The following is an 18,339-nucleotide window of genomic DNA, read 5'->3' as shown; positions in this document are numbered from 1 at the left end:
CTTGGCTCTGCAGGCATGTTCTGGATCTTGCATTTCTGCTGCGGAGTGATAGCCTTCTCCCTCTAGGACCTAGCGGTGATTTCCACCATCTGCTGCCAATTAATACACCCTTACTGGATGTTTAAATACCTTCAGTTGCTTCAGCAAGGTGATAGCTCTATTTACCTCTATATGTTGGAAGTGCTAAAAGTCTACTAGTTTCTTCTTTGAGCCTCTTGGAGGATTGCTGGCTTGAGCTTTCTTGTGTCATCTCAAGCTAAGTGTATTCCCTTATTTGTCTTCCTGCTATGTCTTTAGTTGTAGTGGGGGCTCACTAGCGCTAACCTAATCCCCTTCCTATCCAGGGTCTATCGCTATGGGCAGTCAGGGATTAGGTTCCTGCTCAGGGATAGGTGCGGAACCTATTTGGGGATGTTAGGACAGAGTGTGTTGTTAGATTTGCCTAGGGGTCTCCACTCCCCCTTTTCCTAGTGTTTGGGCTCCCCCACCCTCTTCCTGTTATTGTGCACCTAGTTTGTTCCTCACCCAGGGTGGCACAGCCTCTGTGTACACAAAATTGCCTAGATGTAATCAGTACATTTGAGGTCGCTAAGTACCGGCTGACCAAGACATACTGAGTACGTCCAAGGTTGGAAAGTATTAAAGGAGTTGTCTACTACTCAGACAACCCCCTTATCAATCTCTATGTTGAGCTGGAGTGACAGAGGCTTCAGATCTATAGCCTCATTTGCATTTCAATTCAAACGCTGCTTTCTCAGTAATGGAGGAATGGATTGTCCATGTAAATTAACAAAGTAACAAAATTTATCTCAAATATACTCCAGTCCCCACTTGGAGTAATTTTATTCACATCAGTTATTTTTATGCAAATTGCCATTTGCATAGAAATAAAAAGTGTAACTTTTTTGACTTTACAAAAATTCACTAATATATGTGCCATTTTGAAAAATTTGATGCAAAAAATGTCAATACCACAATGGCAAAGGATGAAGTAAGAATACAGCCTGACTTAGGTTGTGTACCCTTGATGAGTTTTTGGTGAGATTTTGATGCTGTATTTTCACTGTATCCAAAACGTGGCATCTTATAGTTCCAGCAAAATGGATGGGATTTAAAGTAATCTTATGCCCACTGTGCATTTCAGCTATGGAAACTGACCTTCCGAGCCTTTTTGGAATCTCCAAAATCTCAATTTGAGATGTAAAAAATCTGCAGGTAAAAACCGCATACGCGCTTTTATGGTGTCTCTGCTGCGTAAAGGCTCTAAAAATGCATATAATACACACATGACAGGTATTAATAATATATCAAAAGCACAGCAGCTTTATTTAAAGTATGACACACCAACAAGAAACAAAAACAGCAGTGGCAAATACGCAATGAAACTGCATGGAAAAAAACGCAATAAAAAATGCAATAAAAAAAAGGAACTATCCTAATTTACATAACAAGCGCAGAAATAGTGCAGAAAATCTGCAACATCAAAAAGTCACCATATACCCATTGTGAAAATATAGCCTTAAAGTCAATTATCTTGTTATAAAATACAAAGAGTTTCCTGGTTGAAATAATTTTTAATTAATTTTCATGTTTTTTGTGTGATCAATTGTTAAAATCAATTGTCCTGAGAAAGGTTTTAAATACCAATAAATAGTTACTGTGGGTTGATCAATATCGTATTTACCATGACTGTACCTTGAGCAGGGTAAAATACTGTATTTGCAATAGCATAGAATGAAAGCTGCATTAGGAATATATTCCTGAGATACATTTTATTCTTTGTGTGAGCCTTTTGCTTCTGAATAGGACAGTAGGATAAAAAATGACCAGTGTCTCATAACAATGAGCATGATGAAATGACTTGTGACATAGGTCAATTGATCACTAATTGCAGCTGCCTTTTCTCTGCAATGATTGATAAAACGTGAAAACCATTCAGAGCAGAAAATTGATTTCTTCTACGTGTCTTAATCACAGTGTGTAGATTATTGATTTTATGAAATGTCTCCATGTGAAGGCGCAATTATGCCACCTATTTAAGGAAATTTCCTCCTTCCTCAAATATACTTATTTCAGTTTCAAAGCTGATTGCATGAGATTCCAGTATCCACAAAATGTCTCACACTCTAGTTTAGGCTTCTTTCACATAGGAATATACAAGTGCTTCTCACTAAATTAGAATGTCATCAATAAGTTAATTTATTTCAGTTCTTCAATACAAAAAGTGAAACTTATATCATATAGAGTCATTACAAAGTGATATATTTCAAGTATTTATTTCTGTTAATGTTGATGATTATGGCTTACAGTCAATAAAAACCCAAAAGATATTATCTCAGTAAATTAGAATAATTAACAAAAACACCTGCAAAGGCTTCCTAAGTGTTTAAAATGGTCCCTTAGTCTGTTTCAGTAGGCTCCACAATCATGGGGAAGACTGCTGACTTGACAGATGTCCAGATGGCAGTCATTGACACACTCTGCAAGGAGGGTAAGCCACAAAAGGTCATTGCTAAATAAGCTGGCTTTTCACAGAGTGCTGTATCCAAGCATATTAATGGAAAGTTGAGTGGAAGGAAAAAGTGTGGTAGAAAAAGGTGCACAAGCAACCGGGATAACCGCAGCCTTGAAAGGATTGTGATGAGCGAGTATACTCATTGCTCGGGTTTTCCCGAGCACCCTAGGGTGGTCTCCGAGTATTTATGAGTGCTCAGAGATTTAGTTTTTGTTGACGCAGCTGCATGATTTGTAGCTGCTAGACAGCTTGAATACATGTGGGGATACTCTAGCAACCAGACCACCACCACATGTATTCAGGCTGTCTAGCAGTCGCAAATCATGCAGCTGCGTCAACAAAAACTAAATCTCTGAGCACTCACAAATACTTGGAGACTACCCGAGTTTGCTCAGGAAAACCAGAGCAACGAGTATACTCATCTCTCATGTCCTCCGTTCTGCTAATAACCCAAAATTAACATCCTCAATATTCTCATCCTCCCACTCCCGTCTCCAAGACATCTAGCATGCTGAATGAAGCCTAAGACTAACAACTTAAAGAGTATCTGTTGGAAGGATCAACTCACCTAGGCTGTCTATATGAGGATGCAGTGTCATAGAAAGTTGAATAAAATGATACCTTGATATCTGCAATCCATTCTCTTATTTCTAAGAAATCCAGATTTTTCTTGTATGAAAATAAACTGTTAAGATCTATGAGCCGCACATGAAAGCTTATTTTAAATTAAAAAGGACATTACCAACATGAGACATGTAATGACTGACAGTCTGTTCTCCTAATTTAAATGACTTAAACTGGTAACGCCCCCTTTCATTTTTATTTATGTCTATAGGCCGATTCTATGGGAAATCTGTGTTCAGCTCATAGATCTTCATAGCCATTTACATATTAAGAAAAATTGATTTCTCTGGAATAAGACATCAAATCGATATCAAGGTATCATTTTATTCTACTTTGTATGACCAACATGCCCAAATAGACGGCTTAGGAGCATTCAGCATTAGCATTCACAGCATGTCCCAAATTAGAAGCTGAAGGTACAGGCTGAACATATATTATAGTATGCACACCGTTGCATATGTCACCAATTTTACCTTTTTTTGGTTTGAAAACTGTTTTTGGGCAATAGTTGGATACATAGACATACTCGTTTATACATTGGGAGCATTTCCCAGCATATATGCTGAAACTTCCCTTATGTTTTTAAGCACGACCTTTTGTCACATTGTAGTTGTGTCCAGATTTTATGTAAAGGTGAGTGTGTGTGTTTGTGTTACCATGGTTTTTTATTACTTATTCATGCACATCAAGGTCTTAGCTATTTGAGCTTTTCTCCTTGGATACATAGAAAGCTTTGTGTTCCAGTTGCTCTTAGCAATTAACTGCCTTCATGTGGCCTGGCAATGTACTGTGGCCTTGGTAGAGATTGCTGAGATTATAATTGCAGTGCTTGACAATGCAGCAGCAGTACCCCATCAGGCTGCAGAGCCATATAAAAAGCTAATCATTTAGTCACATCTTTGCTAAAGTGAAAGCCGGAATATAGCTCTGTGATCATATGCTAGTTTTGTATGTACCTGTACTTACCAGCTCCAAGAAGATAATGAAGGAGTTCTGTATAGTCACATGAGATGCAGTACAATTTTTTTTGTCTACGTGTGGAAGAAGTAGAGGAACATTCTCACAAAACTAATGGTGTCCATATACATCGGATAGCTTTTGAATGATGCATTTTCATTTGGTCGTAAGGTAGGCTTATTGTTATGATCTGGTAACCTTGGAGCCGCATGAAAGACTTTCTCAGGAGTAGGTGGTACCTGTACTGACCGCAAACCCTAAACTAACACCGCAACTAGAAGTAGCCGTGGGATGTACCTAACATGTCCTAGACACCTCGACACAGCCGGAGAACTAAATACCCCTATAGATAGAAATGGGAATTCTATCTTGCCTCAGAGCAGAACCCCAAAGGATAGGCAGCCCCTCACAAATATTGACTGTGAGTATAAGAGGAAAGACACACGCAGGCAGAAAAACAGGATTTAGCAAAAGAGGCACTTCTAGCTAAATAGAAAAGGATAGGACAGAATTCTAAGCGGTCAGTATTAAAATCCTAAAAATATCCACAGCAGATAATACAAATATTCCACATCTAACTAAAGACATAGAAAGTATATCTGCATCTCCTGAGAATCCAGCATGACTGAAAAATCCAAACTGTCATGATTCTCAATGGCGAGAGAACATAGCCCAGCATATATGAGAACTAGCTCTTGGAAGATGGAAACTATACTGACCATGAACTAAACCTGCCGCACAACTAGAAGTGGCCGGGTAGCATGCCTACGTTTTTTAACCCTAGATGCCCAGCGCCAGCCGGAGAACTACCTAATCCTAGCAGAGGAAAAGACAGTCCTGGCTCACCTCTAGAGAAATTTTCCCAAAAGGCAGACAGAGGCCCCCACATATATTGGCGGTGATTTAAGATGAAATGACAAACGTAGTATGAAAATAGGTTTAGCAAAATCGAGGTCCGCTCTCTAGATAGCAGGAAGACAGAAAGGACACTTTCATGGTCAGCAGAAAACCCTATCAAAACACCATCCAGAAATTCCTTTAAGACTCTAGCATTAACTCATAACACCAGAGTGGCAATTTCCGATCACAAGAGCTTTCCAGACACAGTAACGAAACAGCAGCTGTGAACAGGAACAAAATGCAAAAACACACAAGGACAAAAGTCCAACTTAGCTGAGAGTTGTCTAGTAGCAGGAACAAGCACAGAAGGCTTCTGATTACATTGGTGACCGGCAAGAAACTGACAGAGGAGCAAGGTTATATAGCGATTCCCACATCCTGATAGGAGCAGGTGAACAGAGGGGATGATGCACACAAGTTCAATTCCACAAGTGGCCACCGGGGGAGCCCAGAATCCAATTTCACAACAGTACCCCCCCCTCAAGGAGGGGGCACCGAACCCTCACCAGAACCACCAGGGCGATCAGGATGAGCCCTATGAAAGGCACGGACAAGATCGGAGGCATGAACATCAGAGGCAGTGACCCAAGAATTATCCTCCTGACCGTATCCCTTCCATTTGACCAGATACTGGAGTCTCCGTCTGGAAACACGAGAGTCTAAGATCTTTTCCACAACGTACTCCAACTCACCCTCAACCAACACCGGAGCAGGAGGCTCAACGGAAGGCACAACCGGTACCTCATACCTGCGCAACAATGACCGATGAAAAACATTATGAATCGAAAAGGATGCAGGGAGGTCCAAACGGAAGGACACAGGGTTAAGAATCTCCAATATCTTGTACGGGCCGATGAACCGAGGCTTAAACTTAGGAGAAGAAACCCTCATAGGGACAAAACGAGAAGACAACCACACCAAGTCCCCAACACAAAGCCGAGGACCAACACGACGACGGCGGTTGGCAAAAAGCTGAGTCTTCTCCTGGGACAACTTCAAATTGTCCACCACCTGCCCCCAAATCTGATGCAACCTCTCCACCACAGCATCCACTCCAGGACAATCCGAAGATTCCACTTGACCGGAGGAAAATCGAGGATGAAACCCCAAATTACAGAAAAACGGGGACACCAAGGTGGCAGAGCTGGCCCGATTATTGAGGGCGAACTCCGCCAAAGGCAAAAAAGCAACCCAATCATCCTGATCCGCAGACACAAAACACCTCAAATATGTCTCCAAGGTCTCATTAGTCCGCTCGGTCTGGCCATTAGTCTGAGGATGGAAAGCAGACGAAAAAGACAAATCTATGCCCATCCTAGCACAGAATGCCCGCCAAAATCTAGACACGAATTGGGTCCCTCTGTCAGAAACGATATTCTCAGGAATACCATGCAAACGAACAACATTTTGAAAAAACAGAGGAACCAACTCGGAAGAAGAAGGCAACTTAGGCAAGGGAACCAGATGGACCATCTTAGAGAAACGGTCACACACCACCCAGATGACAGACATCTTCTGAGAAACAGGCAGATCCGAAATAAAATCCATCGAGATGTGCGTCCAAGGCCTCTTCGGGATAGGCAAGGGTAACAACAATCCACTAGCCCGAGAACAACAAGGCTTGGCCCGAGCACAAACGTCACAAGACTGCACAAAGCCTCGCACATCTCGTGACAGGGAAGGCCACCAGAAGGACCTTGCCACCAAATCCCTGGTACCAAAGATTCCAGGATGACCTGCCAACGCAGAAGAATGAACCTCAGAGATGACTCTACTGGTCCAATCATCAGGAACAAACAGTCTACCAGGTGGGCAACGATCAGGTCTATCCGCCTGAAACTCCTGCAAGGCCCGCCGCAGGTCTGGAGAAACGGCAGACAATATCACTCCATCTTTAAGGATACCTGTGGGCTCAGAATTACCAGGGGAGTCAGGCTCAAAACTCCTAGAAAGGGCATCCGCCTTAACATTCTTAGAACCCGGTAGGTACGACACCACAAAATTAAACCGAGAGAAAAACAACGACCAGCGCGCCTGTCTAGGATTCAGGCGCCTGGCAGACTCAAGGTAAATTAAATTTTTGTGGCCAGTCAATACCACCACCTGATGTCTGGCCCCCTCAAGCCAGTGACGCCACTCCTCAAAAGCCCACTTCATGGCCAAAAGCTCCCGATTCCCAATATCATAATTCCGCTCGGCGGGCGAAAATTTACGGGAAAAAAAAGCACAAGGTCTCATCACGGAGCAGTCGGAATTTCTCTGCGACAACACCGCCCCAGCTCCGATTTCAGAAGCGTCGACCTCAACCTGAAAAGGAAGAGCAACATCAGGCTGACGCAACACTGGGGCGGAAGAAAAGCGGCGCTTGAGCTCCCGAAAGGCCTCCACAGCATCAGGGGACCAATCAGCAACATCAGCACCCTTCTTAGTCAAATCAGTCAATGGTTTTACAACATCAGAAAAACCAGCAATAAATCGACGATAAAAGTTAGCAAAGCCCAAAAATTTCTGAAGACTCTTAAGAGAAGAGGGTTGCGTCCAATCACCAATAGCCTGAACCTTGACAGGATCCATCTCGATGGAAGAGGGGGAAAAAATGTATCCCAAGAAAGAAATCTTTTGAACCCCAAAAACACACTTAGAACCCTTCACACACAAGGAATTAGACCGCAAAACCTGAAAAACCCTCCTGACCTGCTGGACATGAGAGTCCCAGTCATCCGAAAAAATCAGAATATCATCCAGATAAACAATCATAAATTTATCCAAATAATCGCGGAAAATGTCATGCATAAAGGACTGGAAGACTGAAGGGGCATTTGAAAGACCAAAAGGCATCACCAAATACTCAAAATGGCCCTCGGGCGTATTAAATGCGGTTTTCCACTCATCCCCCTGCTTGATTCGCACCAAATTATACGCCCCACGGAGATCAATCTTAGAGAACCACTTGGCCCCCTTTATACGAGCAAACAAATCAGTAAGCAGTGGTAACGGATATTGATAATTAACCGTGATTTTATTCAAAAGTCGATAATCAATACACGGCCTCAAAGAGCCGTCTTTCTTAGACACAAAGAAAAAACCGGCTCCTAAGGGAGATGACGAAGGACAAATATGTCCCTTTTCCAAGGACTCCTTTATATATTCTCGCATAGCAGCGTGTTCAGGCACAGACAGATTAAACAAACGACCCTTAGGGTATTTACTACCCGGAATCAAGTCTATGGCACAATCGCACTCCCGGTGCGGAGGTAGTGAACCAACCTTGGGTTCTTCAAAAACGTCACGAAAGTCAGACAAGAATTCAGGAATCTCAGAGGGAATAGATGATGAAATGGAAACCAAAGGTACGTCCCCATGAGTTCCTTTACATCCCCAGCTTAACACAGACATAGCTCTCCAGTCGAGGACTGGGTTATGAGATTGCAGCCATGGCAATCCCAGCACCAAAACATCATGCAGATTATACAGCACCAGAAAGCGAATAACCTCCTGGTGATCCGGATTAACACGCATAGTCACTTGTGTCCAGTATTGTGGTTTATTACTAGCCAATGGGGTGGAGTCAATCCCTTTCAGAGGTATCGGAGCCTCCAGTGGCTCCAAATCATACCCACAGCGTTTGGCAAAGGACCAATCCATAAGACTCAAAGCAGCGCCAGAGTCGACATAGGCGTCCGCGGTAATAGATGACAAAGAACAAATCAGGGTCACAGATAGAATAAACTTAGACTGTAAAGTGCTAATTGAAACAGACTTGTCAGGCTTCTTAGTACGCTTAAAGCATGCTGATATAACATGAGTTGAATCACCACAATAGAAGCACAACCCATTTTTTCGTCTAAAATTCTGCCGCTCGCTTCTGGACAGAATTCTATCACATTGCATATTTTCTGGCGTTTTCTCAGTAGACACCGCCAAATGGTGCACAGGTTTGCGCTCCCGCAGACGCCTATCGATCTGAATAGCCATCGTCATGGACTCATTCAGACTCGCAGGCACAGGGAACCCCACCATAACATCCTTAATGGCATCAGAGAGACCTTCTCTGAAAATCGCCGCCAGGGCGCACTCATTCCACTGAGTAAGCACAGACCATTTGCGGAATTTTTGGCAGTATATTTCAGCTTCATCTTGCCCCTGAGACAAGGACATCAAGGCCTTTTCCGCCTGAAGCTCTAAATGAGGTTCCTCATAAAGCAACCCCAAGGCCAGAAAAAACGCATCCACATTGAGCAACGCAGGATCCCCTGGTGCCAATGCAAAAGCCCAGTCTTGAGGGTCGCCCCGGAGCAAGGAAATTACAATCCTGACCTGCTGTGCAGGGTCTCCGGCAGAGCGAGACTTCAGGGACAAAAACAATTTGCAATTATTTTTAAAATTTTGAAAGTGAGATCTATTCCCCGAGAAGAATTCAGGCAAAGGAATTCTAGGCTCAGACATAGGTGCATGAACAACAAAATCTTGCAAATTTTGTACCTTTGTGGCGAGATTATTCAAACCTGTAGCTACACTCTGAAGATCCATTTGAAACAGGTGAACACAGAGCCATTCAAGGATTAGAAGGAGAAAAATGGAGGAAGGCTGCAGTATAGGCAGACTAGCAAGAGATTCAATTAAGAGCACACTCAGAACTAGAGGGAAAAAAAAAAAAAAAAAATTGTAGCAGACTTCTTTTTTCTCTCCTTTCTCAGCCAGTAATTTAACCCTTTTTTGGGCCGGTCAAACTGTCATGATTCTCAATGGCGAGAGAACATAGCCCAGCATATATGAGAACTAGCTCTTGGAAGATGGAAACTATACTGACCATGAACTAAACCTGCCGCACAACTAGAAGTGGCCGGGTAGCATGCCTACGTTTTTTAACCCTAGATGCCCAGCGCCAGCCGGAGAACTACCTAATCCTAGCAGAGGAAAAGACAGTCCTGGCTCACCTCTAGAGAAATTTTCCCAAAAGGCAGACAGAGGCCCCCACATATATTGGCGGTGATTTAAGATGAAATGACAAACGTAGTATGAAAATAGGTTTAGCAAAATCGAGGTCCGCTCTCTAGATAGCAGGAAGACAGAAAGGACACTTTCATGGTCAGCAGAAAACCCTATCAAAACACCATCCAGAAATTCCTTTAAGACTCTAGCATTAACTCATAACACCAGAGTGGCAATTTCCGATCACAAGAGCTTTCCAGACACAGTAACGAAACAGCAGCTGTGAACAGGAACAAAATGCAAAAACACACAAGGACAAAAGTCCAACTTAGCTGGGAGTTGTCTAGTAGCAGGAACAAGCACAGAAGGCTTCTGATTACATTGGTGACCGGCAAGAAACTGACAGAGGAGCAAGGTTATATAGCGACTCCCACATCCTGATAGGAGCAGGTGAACAGAGGGGATGATGCACACAAGTTCAATTCCACAAGTGGCCACCGGGGGAGCCCAGAATCCAATTTCACAACACCAAACAAAGTCTAAGCTGGACAAAAACACAATAAATTGCACTGAATTGCAAAGCACACTGCATGTGTGCACAGAAACAAAAAACAGACACTTATCTTAGCTGAATTTGGCAGCAAGGCATGAGGAGCCAGAGAGAGATGCAATCCCTCCAAGTACAATGGACAACTGGCACTGACTCATGGAGCCTGCATACCTAAATACCTAATAGAGCTGCAATCAGCAGAAACACCTGCCCGGATTACAACCCCTAGACAACTGCACTACCACCAACAACCACCGGAGGGAGCCCAAGAGCAGAATTCACAACAGTACCCCCCCTTGAAGAGGGGTCACCGAACCCTCACCAGAGCCCCCAGGCCGATCAGGATGAGCCAGATGAAAGGCACGGACCAAATCAGCAGCATGGACATCAGAGGCAAAAACCCAAGAATTATCCTCCTGGCCATAACCCTTCCATTTGACAAGGTACTGAAGCCTCCGCCTCGAAAAGCGAGAATCCAAAATCTTCTCAACCACATACTCCAACTCCCCATCATCCAACACAGGAGCAGGAGGATCAACAGAGGGAACAACGGGCACCACATATTTCCGCAATAAAGATCTATGGAAAACATTATGGATGGCAAAAGAGGCCGGAAGGGCCAAACGAAAAGACACCGGATTGATAATCTCAGAAATCCTATAAGGACCAATAAACCGAGGCTTAAACTTAGGGGAAGAAACCTTCATAGGAACATGACGGGAAGACAACCAGACAAAATCCCCAACCCGAAGCCGGGAACCAACACACCGACGACGGTTAGCAAAACGCTGAGCCTCCTCCTGAGACAACACCAAATTGTCCACTACATGAGCCCAAATCTGCTGCAACCTATCAACCACAGAATCCACACCAGGTTGTTATAAAGCAACATCCATCACAGAAGAGGCATAAAGTGAAATGTCTACAATAAACTAAATATTTATTCATTCTTATATTGCTCCAAGGCCCTTTTCTTTTTTGGATATTTTTTTTTCCAACTATAAGATTAGTAATGGATAGGTGTCTTATTGACACCTCTCCATTACTAAGCCAGCTTGATGTCACTATAACGTTCGGAAAAGAGGAACGAGCGTGGATCCTCTGGACCGTGGAAAGACCTACCCCTGGGCAAGCGGACCTAGTGATGCACCGACCCCTATACAGGGACCGTCAGGGGCAGGCCCAGAGGTCACTAACCCACGGTGGACGTACCAAGAGGGACGGCTCCGAGAAGCAAGAAGAGGATAAGATGGGATGAAGGAAGGCGAACAGAAAAACCTGGTAGTAGGTACCAAATGGGGATCCAGGTAGGCGGAAGACTGACCAGAGAGCAGAAGAGCCGGAACGGAAGAAGGCTGTGGAAACAAAAGGTGGAGTTAGAAACACGGAAGGAAAATAAACAGAAGCCGAGAAAACGATACTAAGGTCTACTAAGGAGCAAACGGACTAAGCGTAGCCAGGCACAGACACTGACGGTACTGAGTACAAGGTACGAAGCACAGGGAAAGCGTAAGGGCCAGACGCCCAAGCAAGGTTATGTGACAATCAGGCACCTAGATGCAGGATGGACTGCCTCTTATAGCAGAGGCCTAACCCAGATTGGCTGCTGGGAATCACCTTGGTGACCACAGGAAGGAGAAATGGGAAAGGTGCGCCTGCGCCCTCTGGAGAGTCCAGAGTGCCTGCGCAGACACCAGATCCCCTTGAGAGAGCGAGGCACCGGAAGTAGAGAGGGAGAGGACTGAGTCCGGACGCCCCTGGACCTGGAAGCAGAGCGACAAGAGCGCGCCGCGGCAGAAACAGACACCATGGCAGAGGAGGAGAAGCTGGCGCGCCTGGACCCGGCAGCAGAGCGGCAGCGTCACGCAGCAGCGGTAACAGTCACCTTACAATACAAAGCTTTCCCTCTCTGGAGCAGAAAATTGCGTGGGAGCCCATGACATTTTTTTCCCCGAAAAGAATCTTTTATTAAATACATACATGTCCCCTAATTTGCACACACACTGTAATTGTATTGATCACACACATCTATATATCTAACTATTCTGCATGGATGTACTGTATGTAAGCCATGTCTCCCATCCTGTCGGCTTCTGCATTGATTTTACAGAAGCCGATCGGCGCGAGCAGAGGAGAATGATGAGAGTTATATTCAAGTCAGAACAATGACAGCAAGTGGGGGCTTTTGGGACTATTACTCCCATCAACCTACACCTGCTGCCGCTAATAACAGTGACAGCAGGAGCGGATGATGGAGGTATACCTCATCCGCGACCTGGGCTATATCTACGGTAAATAAAGGAATGAAAAGCCTGGCGTGGGTTCCCCCGTATTTTCTATAACTAACCAGGCAAAACTCACAGCTGTGAACTGTAACCCTCAGCTGTCAGCTTCAGCAAGGCTAGTTATCAAGAATAGAGGGGTCCCCACGCTGTTTTTTTTAAAAAAAATTATTTAAATAAATAATTTTAAAAAAACCGCGTGAGGTCCCCCACATTTCTGACAACCATCCTTGCTAAAGCTCACAGCTGAGGGCTGGTATTCTCAGACTGGTAAGGGGGCAACGATATATGTCCCCCAGCCTAAAAATAGCAGCCCGCAGCTGCCCAGAAAGGCTCATCTATTAGATTAGTCAAGGTGCAGGGGGAGTGATTGCAACCCACTCACTGTGTTGTGAGCGATGATTGTTATAGCCCCATATGCCACCCGATGGCTGAAAGCAAGTGGCTACAGGGAAAATAAAATCTTCTCCCTGTCACCGCTCTGCCATAGTGGATTGCGTCTTGGATCCCACCTCAAATAAGTGGATACAGCTGAAAGTTATTTTCGCCAGAGCCCACGGTGACTCTGTCTGCATTGTTACAGTCAATGCATAAGCCTGAATCCTGTTTTCCGTGACTTGTTATATAACTCCCAATGAAGGCACTGACATGAGGATAAAATTTGATGTGAAAATATCCTAATAAAGATAAATTGATAGATTTTGCTATAACATCAGATTGCGAATTCCATTGCTAAATCCCCAAAGCCGTTAGATTGTTTGAGAATTATGCCGAATTTCTCAAGATATTTTGACATAAAGTTTGCAACAGCCAAAAAAATAACATGACAGTATAAGAGTTAAGGATCAAGGTAAAAGCTGATATTCAAAATTATTGATTTTCCTGGTGCCTGTGTACATTTTAAAGAGCATCTGTCACTTGGTTCAAAAAAATGGAGTTAAATATCTTATAAAAATCTCTGAGCTCCCCCGATTCTGCTGCTCTTTTCTATTTTTTGCTGAGTCACTCCATTGCAAAGATATTCACATTTGTTTCTTCTTTGTGAAATCTCTGCTTTGCAGTCCAACTAGACGTTTCTTCTGTGTTTTCTTTGGAGTGTGTGCTTTCACCAATAGCTCCTAGATGCTACTAATCACAGCTCAGCATCTGATTTAGCAGTCCATCAATCTCAAAGGCTGCTTGGCTGTGATTGGTAGCATCTGGAAAGGGTTGAAAGCACACAGCTTCAAAGAAGACTTTGAAAAAATGCCCTGTTGAACAAAAAGCAGAGATTTCACATAGTGCACTCCAGAAGAAACAAGTGTGAATATATTTGCAGTAGAGTGACTCAGCACAAAGCGGAACAGAGCGGCAGAATCAGGGGAGCTCAAGGAATTTTACAAATGTATTTTAAACCAATTCAGCCATAGCTGGGATATAGTCATACTTATACTCAAGAAACTCCTATAAGTCAGAATTAATACCCAAGAAAAAAAGAAGTTGCAGAAAATGTCTCACAAAATGACTGACTTTATTAACATAAAGAATAACATCAAATATTAAAGTTTGAAATAAAACAGAGAGCCTCAGTGGAGGGCTACACCCACACACTTAGGCTATGTTCACACGGTGCGGTTTTTGCTGCGGATCCGCAGCGGAATTGCACTGCGGATCCGCAGCAGTTTTCCATGTAGGTTACAGTACAATGTAACCCAATGGAAAAAAGGACCCGCTGTGCCGACGATCCTTTTTTCCACAGGCAAATCCGCAGCGGTTTTGCCTGCAGAAAAAAGAAGTACCATGTCAATTCTTTCTGCAGATTCCGCTGCGGGTTTCCAGCAGCACCAATAGGAAACTGCATTTGGAAACCCGCAGTGGAATCCGCAGAAGAAAAAGGATCAAAAACCGCAGCTAAAATCAGCGCTGAATTTAGCTGCGGTTTTTCAAAACAGGACCTGAAAAAAAAAGGATGAAAAAAAGGAACGTGTGAACGTAGCCTTAGACTTGCACATTGTGTAATATGCCAAAATGTCAATGCCTCTTGATTAGATCTCAGTGAAAGAATAGGGCCAAATAGAGTCATGACATGCCCCCTGATGAAGCTGGGTGAAACACGCGTTGGGGCGCAAGGGCTGCACCACTATTGGACCATATCACTGTTACACTATGCAAGTTTTCATTAACTTAGTTTGGCCCTATTCTTTCACTGAGTTTTACGCTTGAGGCATTGATATTTTGGCATATTATGCATTGTGTGGGTGTAGCCCTCCATTGAGGCTCTTTGTTTCATTTTAAACTTTGATATTTGATGTTATTCTTTATATTAGTAAAGTAATTCATTTTCTGAGACGATTAACAGCTTTGAATATTGTGTATTTTTAATTATAATTGTTTTTCTTTTTTTTAGATGTCAGAAAGAAATTATTACCTCAAATACCTGAAAGGACTTTTGAAGCGAAAAGCATCCAAAACCAGGTCTGTTAATGCCAAGCAAATTCACTAGAAACATTATGCAAATAGGTGCATTTGTTTCATATTGGGTTTTGTTGACATATTTGTCCAGGTCACTAAATTTCTTACATATGTTTCAAATTTGTGAGGTTAGCAATTTGAAACACTAGTCATAGTTTCTTTATAATTTATTACTTGGTCCCTGAGGCTCATGTTGTGCATTTGAAAAATGTCATAATTCAGATTTCAGAACTGACTGTGAGTATAAGGCCGGGGTCACACTATCGTAGAATACGTACAATTGCTATGCCAGAAAACATCGCATCGCCCTCGGACCAGTGTTAAGGTACCTTCACACTGAACAACTTAACAACGATAACGATAGCGATCCGTGACGTTGCAGCATCCTGGATAGCGATATCGTTGTGTTTGACACGCAGCAGCGATCAGGATCCTGCTGTGACATCGTTGGTCGGAGCTAGAAGGCCAGCACCTTATTTCGTCGCTGGATCACCCACTGACATCGCTGAGTCGGCGTGTGTGACGCTGATTCAGCGATATCTTCACTGGTAACCAGGGTAAACATCGGGTTACTAAGCGCAGGGCCGCACTTAGTAACCCGATATTTACCCTGGTTACCATTGTAAATGTAAAAAAACCCAAACACTACATACTCACATTCCGGTGTCTGTCGCGTCCCCCGGCGTCCGCTTCCCTGCACTGTGTCAGCACCGGCCGGACGTAAAGCAGAGCACAGCGGTGACGTCACCGCTCTGCTTTACGGCAGGCGCTTACACAGTGCAGGGAAGCGGACGCCGGGGAACGCGACAGACACCGGAATGTAAGTATGTAGTGTTTTTTTTTTTTTTTACATTACACTGGTAACCAGGGTAAACATCGGGTTACTAAGCGCGGCCCTGTGCTTAGTAACCCGATGTTTACCCTGGTTACCCGGGGACTTCGGCATCATTGGTCACTGGAGAGCTGTCTGTGTGACAGCTCTCCAGTGACCACACAACGACGAAACAGCGACGCTGCAGCGATCGGCATCGTTGTCTATATCGCTGCAGCGTCGCTTAATGTGATGGTACCTTTAATCTATGGGGCAGCTCACAACACTGTAGTTTTTCTCAGGCGTATTCGATGTGCATGTAAAATCGCAGCATGCTGTGATTGTTCACATATGTAGTCCGAGACTCGCAAATGCAAGCCTATGGATGCGAGAAAAATTTGGACTTCACAACGGACCATCCATCTAGCTTGCAACAAATACGCACACATTTTCCTAATTTCAGCACATTGAGCCATTAAATTCAATGGGGAAAGGCAGTGAGAAATGTATAACCATACGTGTATCATACGGATGTCATATGGATACATAGATGGGAGGAAGTCGCATCATCGCATTGCAAACGGATTATACATGGATGACCATATGGAGAACACTTGTGTGACTCTCAGCAGGGAGACTCAAACCGATTTTTCGTACATTAAGTGTGACTCCAGCCTAAAAAGAGAAATAGTAAGGGAGATTTACTAACTAAAATACACCAGAATTCATTCTAAAATGCAGTCAGAATTCTGGCCATGTGCAGAATTTTGGACAGTGTCTAGAATAGTGCTAAGCTACGTCAAATTTACGAAAAATGCATTACATTTTATAGCTTTAATAGTTGCCTAACATGAAGCCAACTGACTGTGTCTGTTTATTACATCTTTGTCAACTTTTGAAAACTGTCTTCAGGGAGATTCCAGGATGCAGCTCACGCTGTAAACAATGCAAAATTTTGGGGACAAAACAATTTCTTTTTTGTAGACTACATCCTTTTTTTTTTTAGAATATACACATTTATATGCCCCATCCTCACCCATAGTAAAGGTACTCAAAATGGTAGTATAATTATTACCTTTTCTGCAAATGTAGTAACATTCACCTGCAGTCCTTTTTAACAGTGTAGGTAACATACAGTGATAACTCTCTGAGTACACACAATGCAGAATATGGTACATGCAGTCCTATGTGATAATACTACCATCATGCAGTGCACATATAGTGCTAAACATTAGCTTTACCAGGTGCTCTGCAGATCGTGTATATTATACTGTACAGTGACTTGCAGGTTATGCTTTCTCGGATCATTACTAGTGATGGGTGAACCCCCCGATGATCGGGATCGGCGGGTTTCTCACAAGTTTTTTCGTAAAGTTCGAGCTCGGGCCGGAGATGATGTGAACTTGCATCCAAACCCCGAGCTTGGACTTTACAGATATGGGATGGGGTGGGCGAGCTGGAAAACAAAGCATAAAATTAATAATAAACATTATAACTATACTTACAGATCCAGCGACGCGTCCTCCCATCTCGCTGTCTCCCAGCCGCATCTTCTTCCAGGGCCGCTCATTAACTTCAGGGTTATTCACTCCACTGCTCAACGCTCAGAATTTTTGGCCGGAACACTGCTGGAAAAAGCCAAAGACTGCCGAAATACCACCGGAAGTTAATGAGCGGCCCCGGAAGCAGCTGCGACCGGTAGACAGCGAAACGGGAGGATGCGTCGCTGGACCGGTAAGTGTAATTATAATGTTTATTATTAATTTTATGCTTTTACAGGCCCTGGACCCGAACTGGACATGAACTGTAGCACGGGTTTCCCATGGAAACCCGTGTTCGGGACCTTGTGACCGAACACTATTCGCCCATCCCTAATCATTAGTCATTCATTTACCTTTTCTTCTCCATTTAACACAGTCCATCTTGAAGATTTCTTCCAATCATAATTTTTCTCAGCAAAACATAGCACATCGCTTTTCTCGCATTTTCCCCACTTTTTCTACACCTGTATGCAAACCCCAAAGTGTCATACCAATCTAAAGTGCCCCAAACATTAAAGCGAACCTGTCAGCTGACACATGCCACGCTATCCATGGTCAGCGTGTATCAGACACTAGCTGCATGAATTCAGCCAAGTATATTTAACCCCTGTACGACCTTGGTAGTATCTATACATCCAGGTTGGCTAGTACTTACTGACATATGGAAATATCTTGGCGATTTTGTGTGCACAGAGGCTGTGCGTGCGTGATCGCAGCCAGTTGTCAGCTGAATCTGACAGCTGACATCCAACACTAAGTGCAGGCACTTTAACCCT

The 18,339-nt window shown here is 43.6% G+C and overlaps 1 protein-coding gene across 1 annotated transcript in view; it reads left to right on the top strand.

Moving 5' to 3' along the window:
• Nucleotides 1–18,339, top strand: part of STRA6 (signaling receptor and transporter of retinol STRA6) — a 108,443-nt gene that overhangs the window by 46,598 nt on the left and 43,506 nt on the right. Inside the window, exon 8 of the mRNA XM_077264107.1 lies at nucleotides 15,147–15,214. Within this exon, the coding sequence (XP_077120222.1) occupies nucleotides 15,147–15,214 (68 nt within the window). The remainder of the gene's footprint in view (nucleotides 1–15,146; nucleotides 15,215–18,339) is intronic.

This window comes from Ranitomeya variabilis, chromosome 5 (genome assembly GCF_051348905.1).
Source record: "Ranitomeya variabilis isolate aRanVar5 chromosome 5, aRanVar5.hap1, whole genome shotgun sequence".
Lineage (NCBI taxonomy): Eukaryota > Metazoa > Chordata > Amphibia > Anura > Dendrobatidae > Ranitomeya > Ranitomeya variabilis.
The sequence above is the reverse complement of the archived record's forward strand: the minus strand, read 5'-3'. Positions and strand labels throughout refer to the sequence as shown.